Below are 20,147 nucleotides of genomic sequence, written 5' to 3'. Positions count from 1 at the left end.
GGTGTGTGAGGAGATTCCTGGGTTTTCTTTTCTGTCCTATGGCCTGTATTCCTTGGTGTGTGAGGAGATTCCTGGGTTTTCTTTCCTGTCCTATGGCCTGTATTCCTTGGTGTGTGAGGAGATTCCTGGGTTTTCTTTTCTTTCCTATGGCCTGTATTCCTTGGTGTGTGAGGAGATTCCTGGGTTTTCTTTCCTGTCCTATGGCCTGTATTCCTTGGTGTATGAGGAGATTCCTGGGCTTTCTTTCCTGTCCTATGGCCTGTATTCCTTGGTGTGTGAGGAGATTCCTGGGTTTTCTTTTCTGTCCTATGGCCTGTATTCCTTGGTGTGTGAGGAGATTCCTGGGTTTTCTTTCCTGTCCTATGGCCTGTATTCCTTGGTGTATGAGGAGATTCCTGGGTTTTCTTTTCTGTCCTATGGCCTGTATTCCTTGGTGTGTGAGGAGATTCCTGGGTTTTCTTTCCTGTCCTATGGCCTGTATTCCTTGGTGTGTGAGGAGATTCCTGGGTTTTCTTTCCTGTCCTATGGCCTGTATTCCTTGGTGTGTGAGGAGATTCCTGGGTTTTCTTTCCTGTCCTATGGCCTGTATTCCTTGGTGTGTGAGGAGATTCCTGGGTTTTCTTTCCTGTCCTATGGCCTGTATTCCTTGGTGTATGAGGAGATTCCTGGGCTTTCTTTCCTGTCCTATGGCCTGTATTCCTTGGTGTATGAGGAGATTCCTGGGCTTTCTTTCCTGTCCTATGGCCTGTATTCCTTGGCTGGAACTGAGCCTGCCTTCTCACTATTTTCTTTCATTTGGTTATTCTGAAACTCAGGATACACTCCCCCTCCCCCACCCCAATTAAAATACCCCCATTGCCTTCAATTTTAACATGATTCTGGGCTACTTATTACCCCTAGTCCGTAACCTTAAAAATGAGAGACCCCAAAATTAGGATGTTGGTGCAGAATTGGTAATGACAGAATTCCTCCACGTGGCTGTTTATGGGCAAGTGGAGGTCAAGAGAGGAACCCTAAGAGAAGGACTGGAGTGGGCAGGAGGGAAGAAGGTCTTATCCAGATACCAGTCTGATCCACCATTCAGAAGGGATCCGAAGATCCCTAGTCTTGTCTGGGTTTCCAGAATCAGTTCCTTCTGTGTCTCAGCACCTCAAGACAGATCCAATTCTGGGCCTAGCTTTCTCTTTTCCTAGAGTCCATCCATAACACCCCACCCCACCCTCCATCACTGTCTATATAGCTCCTTGGTCACGTTGACTCTGTGCTCTGTGGCAGGTGAGCATCTTTTATCCTGATAGTGCTTCCCTGGATCTCTTCTTTGCGCTCCGGTCCCTACTTCCTCCTCATTGGACTATTCCGTTCACCTCTGTGTTATTCTCCCATCTTCCACTACCTTCTCTTGCGCTTTCTCTGTACGTCTCCCCTCTTCCGCCCCCAACCGCCGCACTCACTCAGACTCTTCTACTCAGCTCCTCAACTTTCCCCCTCACTTGGACCCCCACCCCACCTCACCCCATCCCACCCCACCCCGGTCCAGTTCTATGCTCTTTTCCCTACCTCCTCACTCAATGAATGGATCTGCTAACCTTCGCGCACCATCTTTTCTCCACTCACCTCCTTTGCTTTGATTCTTCCGCTCAGCGTGCTGCCGCCCCCAACCCCGCTCCGCGGTTGGTTTACTCCGCACTAGTCCCGCCCCGCCCCATCCCCGCCCTCGCTCTGCCCCGCCCGGCCCCCGCTCGGCCCCGCCTCCTCACTCCCGGCTCGCTGGCTTCCTGGGTGCGCTGACGTTGCTCCTCGGCCGTGTCTGATGACGTGTTTTACCGGAGGCCTAGTGCGGAAGGTTCCGCAGCCCGGGAAGGCGAAGTTCATTCCCAGTTTCCGCCCCCCCGGAGCCAGTCCTTCCCGAGGCGGAAGCGGTGAAAGCCGGCTCGGTGCTGTCCGCAAGAAACGTCGTCTCCGCGCAGCTGCCCCCACACCATGGACTCATTGCCTGCCGCCGTGCCTGCTGTCACCGCCTCCCCGGGGGACCCCGAGCTGCTGGGGCCACTCTCGGTGCTCTACGCAGCCCTCATAGCCAAGCTTCTAGAGGTGACAGTCCCCAGTCCCAGGGAGGGGCTGCGGCTGTGGAAGTGGGGAGGACCAGGGCCGGGCAGAGCGAGTGTCCAGAGTGACATGACAGTCCCCGGAGAGGCGAGCCGGGTCCGAGGGCGGCGGGACGCGGCGCTGCGGTGTGGGACACTTTGGTCACTTGCAGAGTTTTCAGAGCTTTGCCACAGTGACAGGCAAAGTGTTTACCGGTGGAATCCTTTCCTTGGGACAGTGTCAGGGGGTGGGGCCAATATTATAATTAGCAGGCAGTGAAAGTGTGGAGTGGGCAGGTGTGTAGTACTGCCTTTGACATTTGAGCCGCATAGACATTTGAGAGCCTGACCTCTAAACCAGTTGCCTATCCAGCACAGTCTGGACTTACTCATCACCTGTTTTGTTTATGTACGAATGTAGCCAACCTAAAATATTAGGAGAATAATACATTATCACACTGGATTTATTTGCACCCACAAAAGTTGATTGCTTATATACTTAAAACTTTTCGTGTTACATGCTTTTTAAAGTGATAAAACTCAACTTATCTAAAAGCATGATCCAGGGAATTTCTAACTACATAGTAGATATCACAATATAGCAGAGCCTTTTAGAAACTGGAAATATATACCGACTTAAAAGGTATCTAGACTCTCTGCTTGAGGGCACTACAAGTCAAACAAATTAGAGACCAACACTCCTATGTATTTCTCAAAGTGGGAATTGTTGAAGATAACCTGGGGTACTTACCTGATGGAGGAATCTTTATGAATGTTTTCCATTATTTCTCTTGTGTCTGTTTCAGCTAGTTGCCACGCTGCCTGACAGTGTTCAGCCCGGGCCTGACTTCTATGGACTGCCATGGCAGCCTGTGGTCGTCACTGCAGTTCTGGGAGTTGTTTCCTTTGCGATTTTCTCCTGGAGAACTATTCTTGTTGTAAGTAAATTAAATTATCTCATCACATGGCTCAAAAGTACAGGGAGTATTCTGTAATCGCTGGCCCTTTCTCTTATTTATTTTTAATTACTAGATGAATACAAATAAATGGTTATAATTCTGGCTAACCTTGTCAAATAATTTAGTGTAAACTTTGTATTGACAAAGATTTATGAGAACAAGATAACGTATTTATAATTTTGATTGGAAAAGTTTAATTAAAAAACTCCTATACTGTTCAGTAGATACATGTACACTGTAAGTAGAACTCGGAATTCTTTTAAGCTGTCCTAAAAAGTAATTTAATAATATGTATCAGAAACTTTAAAAAGTGGGGTAGGATGGATATAGTTGTCCTCTTAAATAGTGTGATCCCTTGTCTAGTAATCTATCTGAAAGAAATAACTAATCAATCATACATTAAAGATCTTATACAAGAATGTCTAATGAGACAGTCTTTATTTTTAGTTAGTTATTAGTTTTGTGTGTGCGTGTGTGTGTGTGTGTGTGTGTGTGTGTGTGTATTTTCTGCATGTCCACCTGCACATGCGCCATGAATGGTGTGTAGAGTTCAGAGTATAATTTTGTGGAACTGGTCTCGTCTTCTACATTTACATGGATTCCACGGATTGAACTCATCATCTGACTGACATCATCAGGCAGCAGGCACCGTACCTGCTGAGCTGTCTGGCCAGCCATGGAACTTGTACATGCGTGCAGCGGGAGAGCTGATGGTCGCAATGACACTGGGGTACAGCGGACGCTTGTGCTTTAGCGTGAAGTAGAATGAATCACAAACTATGACTTGAAAGTGTGAGATGGCACATGGCATGAGCACATGCATACACACTGCAAACAGTACAGCGCAGTGACACAGGCTAGCAAATGAGGTCCTTCCAGCCTCTTTCACTGTTTTGTATGTCCATGCACCTGTGCATATGTGCATGTGAATGGATGGCCGAGGAGCCCAGAAGAGCCTCTCAGATGCACTGGAGCTGGAGTTCTAGGTGGTTGTGTCCACCCAAGATGAGTGCCGGGAACAAACTCCTGTCCTGCAAGGAACGCAGGCGCTCTTACTCCTAAAGCTGTCTCCCACGCCTTGGCCTTTGTCCTTATATATGTTTCCCAACTTTTCTGGTTTTATCATATGTTATGGGACTCCTAAAATGTCTTTTTTATTTGGAGTTACAGATTATATGGTATCCAAAGACACATCATTACATTTTCATTCCCTGGTTTTCCTGAGCACAATTCGTGTTTCAGATATTCACCCTTGGAAACTTGGCCATTTCCCTATACCTTGGTCTTGCTTCTGCCTACATCCCTGTTCTTATTAGTTTGGGTGAAATGGGATAAGAAAAGCTTATTCTTTGATTGGCAAGGCTATGGCATTAGAGAAAATCATTCATTTCCCTGAGTTGGAAGGTTTTTGTTTGTTTTGTTTTATCCTGGAACTGGAGTTACATTCAGTTTTGATCTGACATGTGGGTGCTGGGAATTGAACCCAGGTCCTCTGGAAGAGTAGCCACTGCTCTTAACTGCTGAGCCATCTCTCCAGCTTCGGAATGTATTTTCTTATAACAAGATAATTATACAAGTCTTATATTGATAAGATTGAAATTTCATGGATGATTTGTGGATGGGTCTGAATATCACCACTACTTAAAAAAAAACAGTACTTGAAGGGCTGGAGAGATGAGGGCTCCATAATGACTCGGTGCTTGCTGCTCTCGCAGAGGACCCAGATCTGACTGCCAGCACTTACATGGGGGCTCATAAACATCCATAACTCGGGTTCCACGGGATCCAATGCTCACTTCTGCCTCTACAACCACTAGGCATGCATTGAGTACACACACATATATGCATGTAAAACATTCAAACATATACAATAAATAAATCTTAAAAAGTTTTTTAAATAGTAGCACTTAAAAGGGGAAATATATTTTGAGTTACAAAGTAATTTAGTGGGCCAGCAAGTTGGCTCAGTGGGTAATGTGCCTGAAGCTGAGGCTCTCAACCTCAGTTTGCTCCCAGGACACCACATGGTTGGAGGTAAGAACCAATCCCCACAAGTTGTCCTATGACCTCTACCTGTACATACATATGTATGCCCTTGGATGTGACACACTCACACACATGAGCATATAAATAAGTGTAATTTTTTTTTCTTTTTAAAGAAAAGAAATTGGGCTAGGTGTTGCAGCCTGTACCTATAATCCCAGTACTCAGGAGGCAGAGGCAGGTGACTACAAGGCTAACCTGGTCTACATTGAGAGTGTTCTAGACTAGTGAGGGCTACAAAGTGAGACCATGGCTCACAAGGAAAGTAAATTTAGCAAATCTTTCTGCATCAGTTACTATCTCGGCTTTATAGATTAAGAGGTCATTGGTCTCCTGATGGGAATAACAGTTTTTTTTTTCTTTTCTTTTTTTCGGAGCTGGGGACCGAACCCAGGGCCTTGCGCTTGCTAGGCAAGTGCTCTGCCACTGAGCTAAATCCCCAACCCCGGGAATAACAGTTTTAGTTGTCAGCTTTCTTGTATGTCTCCTCTGGAAACATCCTTTTCAGGCCGAGTTCCATGTACCACTGTTAGTTGTGGAAGTCAGATGATGTGCTCTATCGGATTCCTAACTTGTTTTTAGGTTTTCTGTGTGTCTGTGGTGTTTGTGTGCATGTGTGTGTGCGTGCTCGTGTGTGCACAAACGTGTGTGTGTGTGTGTGTGTGTGTGTGTGTGTGTGTGTGTGTCTGGGTGTGTAAGTATGCATGTGCAGAGGTCAAAGGCTAGCCCCTGGTGTCAATTCTAGCCTTCTTCTTTCTGGAGACCCGGTTTCTTTTTAATTGTCACCACATCTGGCCTGAAGGATTCTGGGAGACTCATACTGCCACCTCCCATCTCACCGTAGGAGCACCAGGATTCCAAACATACAATCATTCCCATGGGTTCTGGCCATCCCAACTCGGGTCCTCACATGGCAAGTGCTTTATCCACTATCCCAGTCCTACCACATTATTCCTAACTCAGCAGGTAGACAGCTTTGAATAGGATTTCTGGGATATTTTCTGGTGAGTGAAAGATGTATATCTAAATAAAATGATTTTTCCCTTGAATTTTGACATCTTTCTGAACAGTCATTTCTGACTGCTATGCAGAGTTGTCAATCATATAGAGTAAACAGAATGTTGATGTGTTTATTATTATTAAGCTAGGAGCCACTTGTGTTATCAAGCATCAGTGCTATTATCTTAAGATTGGTGCTCTTGTATTAGATCTATAAACATACTTTTAGCTATACTGTTTTTATCTATTGAGGCTAATTATGAAGTATTAGTACAAATTGCATTTGAAATGCCTTTTAGCCTTATCTTTTTAAAGTATTTTAAGATTATGTTTATTATTTATTTGTATCCATTTGAGCCATGGTGCACATGTGCAGATCAGCACACAACATGCAGGTTCTCTCTTTGTCCTGGGACAGAACTCAGAATGCCAGGGATAGTGACAAGCACCTTTGCCTGCTGAGCCATCGTACCAGCCCAACCTCTCCTTATTTTTAAATACTATGTATCTGTTATACTGAACCAAGTTGTTACTAAATTCTCATTTGTTTATGGTTCTTCTGTATTAAGAACAATATGTTAATCAAGTGTTGGACAACAAACTTAATTTTATTTCTTTTCTTCTAGGTAAAGAGTAGAATATATCAAGGTAAATATTTAGGTTCATTTTTTCCCTTGAATTAATCCTCTGCATTGGTGTTTGATGTGAGTTTTCTGTAATTTAGACATAGATGCCATGACTTCTACTGTCTGGTTGCTTTATTAACTCCTGGAAAGTTTACTGTCTCTAGCCCACCAGCTCGGCTGGTTAAAACCGTGCTGATGCCAACTGAGATAGGCAACAGAGAGCAGACTGAGGGAGTGGGGAGATCAACTGTGCATGTCGATGCAGTGCAGATTGTGTCCCTGTGACAAACACACATTAAGTGCACACTGAGTCTGAGCAGACAGCATGCAGGATGGTGGAGGATTAAATCCGCATCTGAGTGGACGGTGTTCAGGATGGTGGAGGATTAAATCCGCATCTGAGTGGACGGTGTTCAGGATGGTGGAGGGATCTGGTATTTTGTGTTTCTCAGTTTCTCTTTGCAGATGACATTTGAAGCAATCCCATTTTCTGAGATGGGACCAAGGTATAGCATTTCCTTAAATTCTGTATCTCTAAATTAAAGTCTGCATACTGCACTTTTAATGTGTAATATTCTTGCCCCCTGACTGTAATCACTACAGACTGCTTTTTAAGGGCACAATAGTCAGCAAAGCATGGTCTCCTCTCTCAGTGCAGGCACCAGGCCTTTGCTGTTAATGCACTGGGGCACTTGGCCTCATCTTGGGCTCACAAACTTACAGATTTCCCTTCTTTTTAGTTACTGAGAAACAAATTTCTGAAAAGTTGGAGAACATCAAGAAAGAAAATGCAGAACTTATGCAAAAATTGTCAAGTTATGAACAAAAGGTATAATTCTTTTAGCTTCCTCCTCCATTCCAGCTTAATATTTCTGTCTTAGCATTCCATTTATGATTTTAAAGATTCATGTTTATTTCATCATTTCCTATGAGCCATCCCAAGATGTGGGCAGTCGCTGTCTGGAGGAGGATGGCCACTTGGAAGTGACTTTGGTAGCACTATAATGTGTAGTTAATTCTAAGTTGTAACTTAATCCTAAAAACCTTGTTTACACAGATCAAGGAGTCAAAGAAATATGTTCAAGAAACCAAGAAACAAAACCTGATTCTCTCTGATGAAGCTATTAAGTACAAGGTAAACATCACCAAGGGGAGAATTGCATTCTACAAGTGAGAGTAAACGGAGAGTCATTCTTACTAATCTTAGTGTCTCTTTCTGTTAAGGATAAAATCAAGGTACTTGAAGAAACTAATGTAAGTTTGGGTGACAAAGCCAAAAGCCTTCGTCTTCAGTTAGAGTCTGAGAGAGAGCAGAACGCCAAGAACCAGGACTTGGTAAGAGTAGCTGCTCACTGGTTATGTAACTGGGCTTCTGAAGGAGCTTTGTGAGGGCAACTTTCCCCAGGCTGTTAGCTCAAGTGGAAGTAGTCATGGAAGCTGACTCTACTGTGGCTTGTCTGACAAGTGTAACAGAAGAGGAACCTGGGTTACTCTCATGGGCACAGGAAGAGTATTTTTGTTCTCAACCCTGGACCATTGTCAAATGGCTGGGCTCTGCCCTCTAGCGCAGGTAGACCAACTATGAATTCTGGCCTTATGAATGGTTTTTAGATCTTGTTCTGTTTTTAAAAAATTCTCTTTTTGGTAAACTCATTTGTTTTGTGTAACGGTTGTAGAGAAAACGGAGAGGCTTTCTATTATACCTCAGCAGAGCTAATGCCCCAGCTAAGCAAGTGCCAGTCACATTTCTCTGCTGTTATATTATTCTTTTCAGCTCTTTGTACTGTATTCTTTGGAAACCACTATGCATGGCTCAGAGGAAAGAATTACATTTTCCACCCCTTAAGGAGCTGCTGTCTTCATAAACTTTTGGAATTCTTGTGTATGAGATTGGTCTGTTTTCCTCCAAATTCTTCTATTCCCAATTTAGGCAATGAAATTCTCCCCCACCCCCTACGATCTTGGATTTGACCCTAGTGTCTCATGCAGGGTAGGTGGGTATTCCTACACTGAGCGGGAGCATTATCCCTGTCTGTGTTTTAATCTTGAGACAGTATCCACTAAGTTGCCTGTGCTGGCTTTGAACTCTGCAGCCCAGACAGGTCTTGAGCTCATGACCCTGTGTCTCAGTCTCCAGAATCATCAGGCTTAGCTGGGCAGAGATTCTTTTTTAGTTTTTCTCTACTGGGGGTGGAACACAACCATGACAGTAGTTTGAATTGGCTTACTTGAAAGATTTATTCTTTTATCTTTTTATGTGGTCATGTGCTGCATTATCTTATAATAATAAGGTTGGATTACTAGTACATTTTTTTTCTCCTCCTTAGGCCAAAACTGGATCCCTTACTTTACCAAGACCATAGGCTTATATGGGATATGTTTATTAGTGTTTCACCCTTTAGTGTGTGTGTGTGTGTTAGCTTCTTTTATGTCAACTTAATACAAAGGGAAGCTCAGTTGAAAAGATGCCCTCCCCAGATTGGCCTGTGGGAGGTCTGTTGTAAGTTTTCTTGATTGATGATTGATGTGAGATTTCTGTGGCCAGAGCTGCCTCTGGGCTGGTGGCCCTAGGAACTAAAAGAAAGAAGGAAACTTGAGTAATCCATGGGGAACAAGGCAGTGAGCTGCCTTCCTCCATGGCCTCTGCGTCAGTTGTCTCCAGGTTCCTGCCCTGACCTCCTTAGATGGTGATGGGCTGTAAGCTGCGAGCAGAGATAAACTCTCTGCTCTCTAGGTTGCTTTTGGTTTCTCACAGCAGTAAAGAGCAGATAATGTCTGCGTGTGTGTACACCAGTGACTCTGCTGAGACCTGAGGCTCTGTGTTCTGCTTTCATGGGTCAGATACTGGAAAACAAGAAGTCCATTGAGAAGTTGAAGGATGTCATTTCGATGAATGCATCAGAACTTTCAGAAGTGAGTCTGCCTGTATGCCCTAACTAGAGTATTGTCTATGTACGTGTTCTAACTAACTAAGCATTGTCTTAGTCTGTTAAGCAAAAGTTTGAGGTGTGCTAAAGCATGTAAAAGATGAAACATCCAGGATGTTTGGTAAAGAAAATGTAACTTTCTTCTTTGGATTAATTTACTAATTGGGAATGTTTTATATTAGGTTCAAGTTGCCCTTAATGAAGCCAAGCTCAGTGAAGAGAATGTAAAGTCTGAATGCCATCGGGTTCAAGAAGAAAATGCCAGGCTTAAGAAGAAGAAAGAGCAGGTAAGGCAAGGTCACCTAATAGTGATGGCATTTCCTCTCAGCAGTCCCCCTCAGGGGTCCCCCTCAGCGGTCCCCCCTCAGCGGTCCCCCTCAGCAGTCCTCAGGCTGGGTGCTAGGAGAGTAAGCTGCTTCCCTGATGGAGTGGGTATCTGCTTCAGGAGTTCTCTGTACAACTCAGTGCAGCTCTCACTGTATTTATTTTTTATCTTTTATTTTTATCAAATGCCTGACCATTGTAAACTTGAGTAGCTTTAAAACAGCAATAGTTCAGATTTTTATGCCCAAATATTAAATATTTTAACCATTTTTTAATAACTTTCTTTACTGACCAAGAGAAGGTTATATGACCAGAGTCTGGATTTACGAGTCTGAGATGTTCCCATCCATTCGTACTAGAAGCCCATTAAGGTGAACTAGCAATAGTTTTCTGATTGCTGGAACACTTGGGTCAAGCTCCTTTACCACACTGATGTTCTTTCCTCAGCTCTGAGGGTTGGAACCACTCTCCACCTTTCTTTAACTGAAAGCCAAGGAGTGGCCGGCCTGGCTTCCTACCACTGTCTTACACAGTCCGTTCTCGCCCATTGCGCACCTGCAAGTAGGGATTTATGTGCTTGACTTTTCAGTTGCAGCAGCAGATTGAAGAGTGGAGCAGATCACATGCTGAGCTCACTGAACAGATCAGGTCGTTTGAGATGTCCCAGAAAGACTTGGAAGCAGCTCTTACTCACAAGGACGACAACATCAGTGTAAGCGCATTCTCACATCAGTGTAAGCGTATTCTCACGGGTGCACACTCAATCCCCGTGTTCTCCTGATCGAGAATCAAGAGGCTTTTACACCTATTTGCTTCTTTCCTAGGCTTTGACTAATTGCATCACACAGTTGAATCGGTTAGAATGTGAACTTGAATCTGAGGATGCAGATAAAGGAGGAAATGAGTCAGATGAGCTGGCCAATGGAGAAATGGGAGGTAAGAGCTGTCTCGGGGAGGCTGGGCCTATATTCGCCCTCTTGACCTGAATTTCCATCCACTGAGGCTACTTTTCAGCTATGCTAAGCTTTAGTGCTGTGGGCTCACACTGATGAACTTGTAGCCATGTATGTCTGTGTTGGGCCAGGTGGGTTACTTGTGTGTTGTGTAGACATGCAGAGAACACTGACATTTCGTATCTCTCCCCTGAGAACAAGGTGTGTGCACTGGAGCTCCTTCAGTCACCTCTTGTCTCTAAGTCTCAAACACTGCACAGGGGAAGTCATCTTTCCAGAGTGTGCTCTCTGTGGCTCTTAGCTCCTAGGGCTTGCAGCTTATCTTCAGAGGCCTCGGGTGGCTGGGATCACAACTATGGCTGTGCTGTAAGAAGCCAGAGTTGTAGAGCAGGTATGGCAAGATGCTAGAGGCTAGATGTTAACTGATAAAGAATTGTCTCTCAGGTTGAGTGTTAACTGTTCCCTACTACTGAGGGTGCTTTAAATCATACCTGATAGCATATTCAAGGGAGAACAAAGGCCTGGGTGTTTTTATGTAGTCGACATTTGTCCAGGTTGAAGTGATCTGAGCAAAGAAAGCACTCTCTCTGATGACATTTTTTATGACACAAACTGCTAGTTAACTTTGTACATGTAAATTTTCAATTCTAAATCAGACAATCAGTTCTTTTAGTTGGCTTTTTTTTATTTGCTGTTTGATCATTGTTTGAGGGAAGTCATGAAAATGTCATTAAGGAGCAAGGAAGAAAAAGCAACTGAAGCTTTTCTCTTATAGGTGACCGGAGCGAGAAGATAAAAAATAGAATAAAGCAGATGATGGACGTCTCTCGGGTACCGACCTGTTTGTATCCCAGGAGTACCAGGGAGTCCTTTCAATGGCTCACTTTTAAGACTAGATCTTTCTTCTGTGATTTTTAGACACAAACTGCAGTCTCGATAGTTGAAGAGGATCTAAAACTTTTACAACTTAAGCTAAGAGCATCGATGTCCACTAAATGTAACCTGGAAGGTAGGTTCTTCTGGAGACAAAACTGCCACATACTAGAACTTCATATTTGATTGGCAAGATAAGCAGGTCCCAGTGCTCATTCTTACTTCTCAGAACTGACCTCAGCCCTGCCTCTCAAGCTTCTGCACCTTTTTATCCCTCATAGACCAAATCAAGAAATTGGAAGATGACCGCAGCTCGCTGCAGACTGCTAAAGCTGGGTTGGAAGACGAGTGCAAAACTCTGAGGCAGAAAGTGGAGATCCTGAATGAGCTCTACCAGCAGAAGGAGATGGCACTGCAGAAGTAGGCCCACTGCTCTCTGCTAGCCTTGCACACAGCGCCTTTTCTAAAGCTTATTTACAGTTTTCCCCAGTTACAGTTAGCAAAGCCTTGGATTTCCCTTTGTGCTTGATTTCTTTACAACCTGCCTTTTCTTTGTATGCATGCATGCTTGTGACTAGGTGTTGCTTCTGTATGTGTGTACACTATATGTACTTAATGTGGGTATGCATGTGTGCACTTGGGTGTAGAGGTCAGAGGTCAAAATGGGTGTCTTTTCCTCCTTTGATGTTCACCTTTATTTGTTGAGTCCTATCTCTTATTGTTCAGAAGAGTATCCATTCCATAGGCTGGCTGGCCAGTGAGCTTCAGGAATCAGCCTGCCTCTGCCTTGCCCTGCTGGAGTCACAGGCGTGTACCTCCACGGGTACCTGCCTCTATACAACATCAAAAATGATTAGTGCCTTTTGCCCCTGCCTTAGTTGAGTGGGGCTGCTGTTTTCTAGAGGACAGGAAGCTTTCCTTACCTGTAGTACGTTACCCTCAGAGCACGGTGTTTTTATGGTTGTTTTATTGTTAGAGGAAATTGTTGGACACATTAACAATGACTTCTGGCTTGCCAAGAGATCAGAGTTTGACTTCCTAGATGTAAGGGAAATTTTAAAAACTTTGTATAACTTCATCTGTCTGGGCATTAAGGGAAGGATAGGAAGCAGGTCTCTGGTGCTGCATAGCTGCACTCAAGAGGCAGAGGCAGGCACATCTTGAGTTCCAGGCCAGCCTGGTCTACAGAACAAGTTCCAGAACAGCCAGGGATAGGCAGAGAAACAACAACAAAAATAATCCAAAACAAAAAAACCCAACCAACCAACAACCAGCAGAGGATAGGAAAGGACAGTTGAACAAGAGCCGACTGCCGTAAGGACAGCCATTCACTGGGGAATGGTTTTATCCTAGGAAACTGAGTCAAGAAGAGTATGAACGGCAAGACAGAGAGCAGAAACTAACGGCAGCCGATGAAAAGGTGGTTCTGGCTGCAGAGGAAGTGAAAACTTACAAGTAAGTTCAGGCTCTGCACAGGGATCTGTTTGCTTTCTAAAACTGGAGAAAACACGGAAAACAGAACAGCACGGAATCGTGAGTGAGGTGGGGATATGAGTCCATTCAGTCATAGAGGAAAACATTAGCAAGTAAAAAATGGTCACAAATTTACTTAGCCCACACACTGATAGGACTAAAAAGTCCCTTGTTTCCTGCAGAGGGCTCTGGGGCAGCAGGGTGGGGAGGAACTTTATATCCTAGAGCAGTGGTTCTCAACCTTCCCAGCACTCCAGCTCTTCAATACAGTTCCTCAGGTTGTGGTGACCCCAACCCTAAAACTATTTTCGTTGCTACTTCATAACTGTAATTTTGCTATTGTTATGAGTCGTAATGTAAATATTTTTGGAGATAGAGGTTTGTCAAAGGGGTTGCAGTCCACAGGTTGAAAACCACTATATTAGAGTCATTCTTTTATGAAAGCTGTTTGCTGTGAAAATCACTGCCATGATTTTCCACTTAATAGCTCAGTAGTCACTCGTCTGTTTAATTTCCTGTTGATTAGAAGAAACACGTTTATCTTTGTGTAGAAGCAAATATTCACAGCAGGCCGTTATGAAAATATATTGGAGACTGTTAAGGAGATGATCTAAGAACCTCTAGCCATGAAATGACAGGAAAATTAGTTTTTTTGTTTTGATTATACTGTACTGTGAGTAACTCTATAAAACATGTTTTGTATGTTTGGTGAGATCGTCACTACTGTAGCTCTTCAGAGTCTGGGGGCACTGTTGGGTTGTCCCACACTTTACCTAGTTGCTTTAATTGATGATGCTAAATGGCACTCACTCTTAGGCGGCGAATTGAAGAAATGGAAGAAGAATTACAGAAAACAGAACGCTCATTCAAAAACCAGGTAAAAACTGCATCAGACTTCGTTTCCTGCAGCCTGCCTGCCTGCCTGCCTGCCTGCCTGCCTGCCTGCCTGCCTGCCTGCCTTCCTTCCTTCCTTCCTTCCTTCCTTCATTTTTTTGAATAGCTGGTATATGTTAAAAAGGGGTGTTCTGAAGAACCGTGAACATATATTTGATGTGTTGTCTTTTCAGATTGCTGCCCATGAGAAGAAAGCTCATGATAACTGGGTAAGGAATGCTTTCCCTTTTTTTTATTTTGTGCACAGCCTTTCACATCTGAGTCACAATACTTTTTCGTCAATATCTTCAACAGCTCAAAGCTCGTGCTGCAGAGAGAGCCATGGCAGAGGAGAAGAGAGAAGCTGCTAACTTACGGCACAAGTACGGGATTTTATACCTGTCAGTGCTTTTACAGTGCGCGTGCACAAGTATGGGATTTTATACGTAACTGTTAGTGCTTTCACAGTGTGCGTGCACAAGTACGGGATTTTATACCTGTCAGTGCTTTTTACAGTGCGCGTGCACAAGTACGGGATTTTATACCTAATTGTCAGTGCTTTTACAGTGCTTGAGTGCTAGGTGGTATCTAATAAGGAACTGATTACTATTTCACGACCATTGTTTCTCAATATTCAAGATTACTGGAAATGACTCAAAAGATGGCGATGAGACAAGATGAACCTGTGATCGTAAAACCAATGCCAGGAAGACCAAACACACAGAACCCTCCTCGGCGAGGTATGGAGCATTTGTGCATGGTAGCAGGATTCTGGTGTAGAATGTGTGTGAATTCAATTTTACTTCTGTATTAGGTCTGGTGCCCTAGAAAGACTCCTGAGCTCTCTGGAGGGAAGGGGCTGTCATAGAGTGCTAACGAGGCATTGCTGTCTTCAGGTCTACTGAGCCAGAATGGCTCTTTTGGCCCATCCCCTGTGAGTGGTGGAGAATGTTCCCCTCCCCTACCAGTAGAGTCACCTGGGAGACCTCTCTCTGCCACACTCAGTCGAAGAGACACTCCTAGAAGTGAATTTGGTGAGCACTGACGTACTCCTTTGCATTACAGTACATCAACTGTGTTCTTGCCGTGTTAGAGTTCGTGTCTGTCCAATAGAGAAGTGGGTCAATGTATGCTCTTGTAGGACAGAGAGACTTATATTCTCCTGGAGGCCCCTGCCCTGCTTTTGAGGAGTGATACACTCTTTACAGTTTACCTGGGAATGTGAAGAGTCTGTGACGATTAGAAAGATTAGTCAGACTGGAAAAATGCTGCCAGTACAGTGCTATTAAGTCTCTACCTTGAAGCACCAGTATTCTTAATAAAACATTTAGTGCTTGTCTTTAAAACTCGGGCAGTTCCTAGAGCTAGAGAGGTGGCTTGGTGGTTAGCAGCACAGCTCTTCTTCCAGAGGACCTGAGTTCAATTCTCAGTACCCACATGGTATCTCACAACCACCTGTAACTCCATACTCAGGAGATCTGACACCCTCTCTGGCCTCCACGGGTACTGCACACATGTGAACCATAAACATATGTGTAGGCAGAATACCCATACGTATAAAATAAAAAGAATTTAAAAATAAACTTCCAAAAATGGAGGCAATCTTTGTTTTATACTTGAAGTCTTTTCATAAACTGACTTGTATATTGAGATCCCTCTTCTGGATTGCAGGCATGTGCTACCTAGCCAGAAAGAGATCTATTTGTAATGCTGATTTCTACTTAAAAGTTGAGCCCTGTTCACAGCAGGTTTATTCCCTCTAAAAATGACATGTCACTGACTCTGTTTCTTTCTCAAGGGTCACTGGACAGGCATTTACCTCGTCCTCGATGGCCATCAGAGGCCTCTGGGAAACACTCTGCTTCTGGTAAGGGGCCTAAGTAATTTCTGAGTCCCATGCATGTGGGCTTTGATTCTTCTCAAAGTGGACCAGTCAGGGTGAGTCTAAGTCAGCTCTCTGGCCCCTCACAGACCCAGGTCCACCTCCTGTGGTGAACAGCAGCTCCAGGAGCTCTTCTCCCGCTAAGGCCATGGATGAGGGCAAGGTAAGTTCTCAGGCATACAGGCAGGTGCGTATTTCCTATTGGTGTCTTCTCTTGTTTATATGACTATTTGTTTCTTTAAAAGCAAACTGTTCCCCAAGAGCCCGAAGGCCCCTCAGTCTCCAGCACTGCCCCTTTAGCTGAGCATCCAGTAGCAGTAAGTGTTTAGAGACTGAGGGCTGGAGTGGCCCCTGGTTTGGCTTGGTTTGTCTGTAGACATTTATAAATGCATGCCACTCACCTTGTTCACTGTCTCTTGAGACGCAGCATCACTCCAGCTCGTGACTCTGGAGTGTCACTGAGTCAGTGTTGGTTGTTGGTGTCCCTTTTCCTGTTGTGTTAAATTACTAACCAGGTTAGAGCACTTGCTGTAACTGTTATCACATAGAAAAGTCATCACTACAACCTATGCTCTGTGCTGAACGCTCTGAGTGAAATAACTCAGTAAATCACATGATTTGTTTTCATTATCTGCCTAGAACTATGCTCCTAAAACCCCTGTTTGTGAACTGAAAAACTGTTGGGAATGATATGAAATCAGACTGTTTACAAACAGAAACCTGTGTCCTAAGCACTGTCCGTACTCGGTGACTGTCCGCAGCTCCGAGACGTGTGTGGCTGAGCCGCTGCTGAGCCTGCCACACCACATTGACACAGTAATGGAGTTCCTGCCCAAGGGGAGAATAGTGGGTAGTGTTGCTGGCCAGTGAAGGCCACTAGTGGAGCTCTGTCTTCCTAATAACGCACATAACACTGCTGGCGAACACTGTGAAGGCCAGTGCAGGACTCCAGGGGTGTGCACCTCTTTAGAGTCTTTATCTAAGGCCAGTCTGGATGAGCCCTCCATGCCTTTCCAGAAGACTTCAGAGACTGGAGACTTAACTTACAGCCTTGGAGTGGAGACTGGTATTTGAATTCCAGCTTCCCCCCTTTCAGTATAACCTCCTGTAAATCACTGAACTCTGCTTGCTCGATGTTTAAAGCGAGATACTCACACAGATCAGAAGATATGAACATTTGAATAATGTGGCAAAGGCCCACTGAGCCCTGAAATAGTTGCTGTCACTGCGTGTGTGGATACACATTTTCCATCTGTTATCTGTATTTTTATTTTAAATTTTAGTTATAACTGCATATCTTTTCATTATTTTACATGCATTATATCCCGATGTTCCCTTCATTCTTAATATATACATCTGGCGTTACAGTCGTGAGAGAGTTGAGAGCACTACTCTTGACACAGATGGCAGCGTGTGGCTTTGACCTGTCATAGGCTTCTTAGGAAGCTGAGTCCTCTTTCTGTTCCCTTTCCCATGCAGAGGACAAGCAGTAACGTAGTCACTGCTTGCAGCCTCCTTCTAACCTCTCTGGGTTGTCACTGGCAACATGGGGTGAGGTGGTTCACACTGGCTGTTCTTTGGACAGGTGCCAGTTTACTAGTCTTGGTACTTTGCCATGTTAAAGCATTTCCAAACTTTAATTGTTTCTTTCCTGCAGGTTAACATGGCTCCCAAAGGGCCACCTCCATTTCCAGGGGTGCCTCTCATGGGAGGCCCAGTGCCACCACCTATACGATATGGACCACCTCCTCAGCTATGTGGGCCTTTTGGGCCTCGCCCACTTCCTCCACCATTTGGTATGATGATTTGGACAGTATTAACTTACTTGTAAAGCACATTCATCTTTTCTGTTCCTTGCTAAAGTAGTTGCTATCACAGAGCTTTCCAACTAAGGCTAAAGCTGAGAGTACATTGTAGTAACCCATCCTCAACTTTCTGAGGACATACGGCTACTAACTAGTCTCCCTAAACTGAGTTGGGCATGGCCAGACAAGGAAAGGGGTCATTTAGGAAAGCCAGCAATGTTCTGTCTGCAAGTGCACTTGAACACCAGTGGCTACACGTTATGCAGAAAAGATGGATGACTCTGTAGGTCACAGATACTTATGTCCTATAACATGAAGCTTGTCATCATCTGTAATAGAAGCATAAGCCACTGGTCACAGAATAGAGAGGGGAGAGGTAAAAACTCCATTCTCAGTGGGACTAGATAGAAAAGAGGTTACAGAAAACACAAACCTAGTAAATGAAGATCAATTTGAGTTCATCTTCTTAACTATTTTGGCACATGAACTCTCAGTTGACAAGCAATAATAACATTTCACTTAACTTTATTGTGATGAAACTGTTTCACAACTATCCTCTTGGCTTGGCTATTATTCTGAACGGAACTATTCTGAGGTGCAGAGTTACAGAGGGAAAAGAAAACTTGGAATTAAGTAGAGCTGTTTAAACCTGACCTTAGCTTAGTGGCCACAGGCTATAAATTAATTTGCTAAGCCTCATTTGCCTTATCTTAAGTACAGTCAGGGTGCCATACTTGATTTTATAGGGTTGAGAAATTAATACACGTTACTGTACTTGGAATGATGTTACTTGGTATCTATGTGACTTGTTTTCTAGTTCCAGGCATGCGTCCACCACTAGGTGTAAGAGAATATGCACCAGGTGTTCTGCCTGGGAAACGGGACCTGCCTGTTGACCCTCGGGAATTTGTACCAGGACATACACCATTTAGACCTCCAGGTTCACTTGGTCCAAGAGAGTTCTTTATTCCTGGTACCCGATTACCACCTCCGTCCCACGGTCCTCAGGATTATCCGCCACCACCACCTGCTTTAAGAGACTCACTGCCTTCAGGCCCAAGAGAGGAAGCCCAACCTGCCTCTCCAAGCAGTGTCCAGGACCGCTCACAGGCTTCAAAACCCACCCCTTAACTTTGACCTGTTGCTGAGTCAGAGAGGAAGTGGACATTACTCATTACAGCAAAGGGTTTCATTGGCATCAAAACCTAAAAGTTTGTTTTACAAAGATTGTTTTTAGTACTAAGCTGCCTTGGCAGTTTGCATTTTTGAGCCAAACAAAAATATATTATTTTCCCTTTTAAGTAAAGATCACCTCTTAAGCTAGAACATCCTCCCAACTTTGAAATGTGCAATAAAGAATACCTGTGTTTAGTTCATGTAGCATATGTAATGATTGCTAAATGATTTAGAAATATCATAAAGTATGAACATTTCCTGTGGAAATGCTTTAAGAACACGTATTTCCATGGCCTTGGTTTAGTGTATGCCAGCTGATTCAGAGCAAGGTGTTTACAGCTCCACGTGTGTCTCAAAGACTGTTACGCTACAAGAAGTTTACTCAAGGATCACAAACTGTCCCCTGTTGCTAAAGTTCTTTGTAGTAATAGTTCATAAACTTGGTTTATTAATATTCCCCAGTGTCTGCTGATTCTTTGGGTTGCTATGAGACTTGCTCATTTGGAAAACCTGACAACTGTACTTCTGGAACTGCAGTAGTGGGCTCCATGCATTCCATGCAACAATGCTAAGTTCTCTTGGAAAGTCATCAGTAAGCTCTACAGGGAATTTCCTCTTATTTTAAATAAGCCAGAGGCCCCACACAGTCTACATGTCTGCCCTTTCTTGGTGGCTCACTGTCTGAGAATGATTTTCTGAGTATGAATTTGTGCTGCTAGCAAGAATTATTTGGAGCTGGGTGTGGTGGCTCATGGGAGGCAAAGGCAGGCAAATCTTGAGTTCCGGGACAGCCAGGGCGACATAGAGTCTGTCTCGAAAACTGAGAAGAAAATATTTGGGCCAGTAAAATGGCTCAGCAGGTAAAGACACTGCCAAGCCTGACAGCTTGAGTTTGACCTCTTGGACCCACCTACTAAAGAGAACCAACTCCCACAAGCTATCCTCTGTCCTACACACACAAACACACATGCACACACATGCATGTGCGTGCGTGCATATGAGGAAAAGAATTATAAAATTATTTGACCTGGTATTTTGTTGCTTTTAAAACCATTCTTTCATTAAGGGTGGCTAATAAGATAACAATCATATGCAATGACTATAAGATCATTTCTTTTTAGAAATCTATATTCTATTTCCTCTCATCTCA

At 44.1% G+C, this 20,147-nt stretch overlaps 1 protein-coding gene across 4 annotated transcripts in view; it reads left to right on the top strand.

Moving 5' to 3' along the window:
• Nucleotides 1-19,453, top strand: part of Mia3 (MIA SH3 domain ER export factor 3) — a 42,224-nt gene extending 22,771 nt beyond the window's left edge. Inside the window, exons 1-24 of one of the 4 annotated variants that reach the window (XM_032914792.1) lie at nucleotides 1,888-2,091; nucleotides 2,891-3,022; nucleotides 6,712-6,733; nucleotides 7,452-7,540; nucleotides 7,769-7,846; nucleotides 7,936-8,046; nucleotides 9,553-9,624; nucleotides 9,821-9,925; nucleotides 10,552-10,674; nucleotides 10,787-10,898; nucleotides 11,691-11,746; nucleotides 11,834-11,924; nucleotides 12,070-12,208; nucleotides 13,142-13,243; nucleotides 14,078-14,138; nucleotides 14,329-14,364; nucleotides 14,450-14,517; nucleotides 14,774-14,874; nucleotides 15,031-15,168; nucleotides 15,933-16,001; nucleotides 16,106-16,179; nucleotides 16,262-16,333; nucleotides 17,674-17,812; nucleotides 18,639-19,453. In XM_032914792.1, the coding sequence (XP_032770683.1) occupies nucleotides 1,981-2,091; nucleotides 2,891-3,022; nucleotides 6,712-6,733; nucleotides 7,452-7,540; nucleotides 7,769-7,846; nucleotides 7,936-8,046; nucleotides 9,553-9,624; nucleotides 9,821-9,925; nucleotides 10,552-10,674; nucleotides 10,787-10,898; nucleotides 11,691-11,746; nucleotides 11,834-11,924; nucleotides 12,070-12,208; nucleotides 13,142-13,243; nucleotides 14,078-14,138; nucleotides 14,329-14,364; nucleotides 14,450-14,517; nucleotides 14,774-14,874; nucleotides 15,031-15,168; nucleotides 15,933-16,001; nucleotides 16,106-16,179; nucleotides 16,262-16,333; nucleotides 17,674-17,812; nucleotides 18,639-18,952 (2,415 nt within the window). In that variant the 5' untranslated portion in view covers nucleotides 1,888-1,980 and the 3' untranslated portion in view covers nucleotides 18,953-19,453. Of the gene's footprint in view, nucleotides 1-1,887; nucleotides 2,092-2,890; nucleotides 3,023-6,711; nucleotides 6,734-7,451; nucleotides 7,541-7,768; nucleotides 7,847-7,935; nucleotides 8,047-9,552; nucleotides 9,625-9,820; nucleotides 9,926-10,551; nucleotides 10,675-10,786; nucleotides 10,899-11,690; nucleotides 11,747-11,833; nucleotides 11,925-12,069; nucleotides 12,209-13,141; nucleotides 13,244-14,077; nucleotides 14,139-14,328; nucleotides 14,365-14,449; nucleotides 14,518-14,773; nucleotides 14,875-15,030; nucleotides 15,169-15,932; nucleotides 16,002-16,105; nucleotides 16,180-16,261; nucleotides 16,334-17,673; nucleotides 17,813-18,638 lie in introns of those variants that run through there. The other 3 variants (XM_032914790.1, XM_032914789.1, XM_032914788.1) reach the window with 3 other exon arrangements.
• The last annotated feature ends 694 nt before the right edge of the window (nucleotides 19,454-20,147 follow it).

This window comes from Rattus rattus, chromosome 10 (genome assembly GCF_011064425.1).
Source record: "Rattus rattus isolate New Zealand chromosome 10, Rrattus_CSIRO_v1, whole genome shotgun sequence".
Lineage (NCBI taxonomy): Eukaryota > Metazoa > Chordata > Mammalia > Rodentia > Muridae > Rattus > Rattus rattus.
Note: the sequence above shows the minus strand (reverse complement) of the source record. Positions and strands in the feature narration are given on the sequence as shown.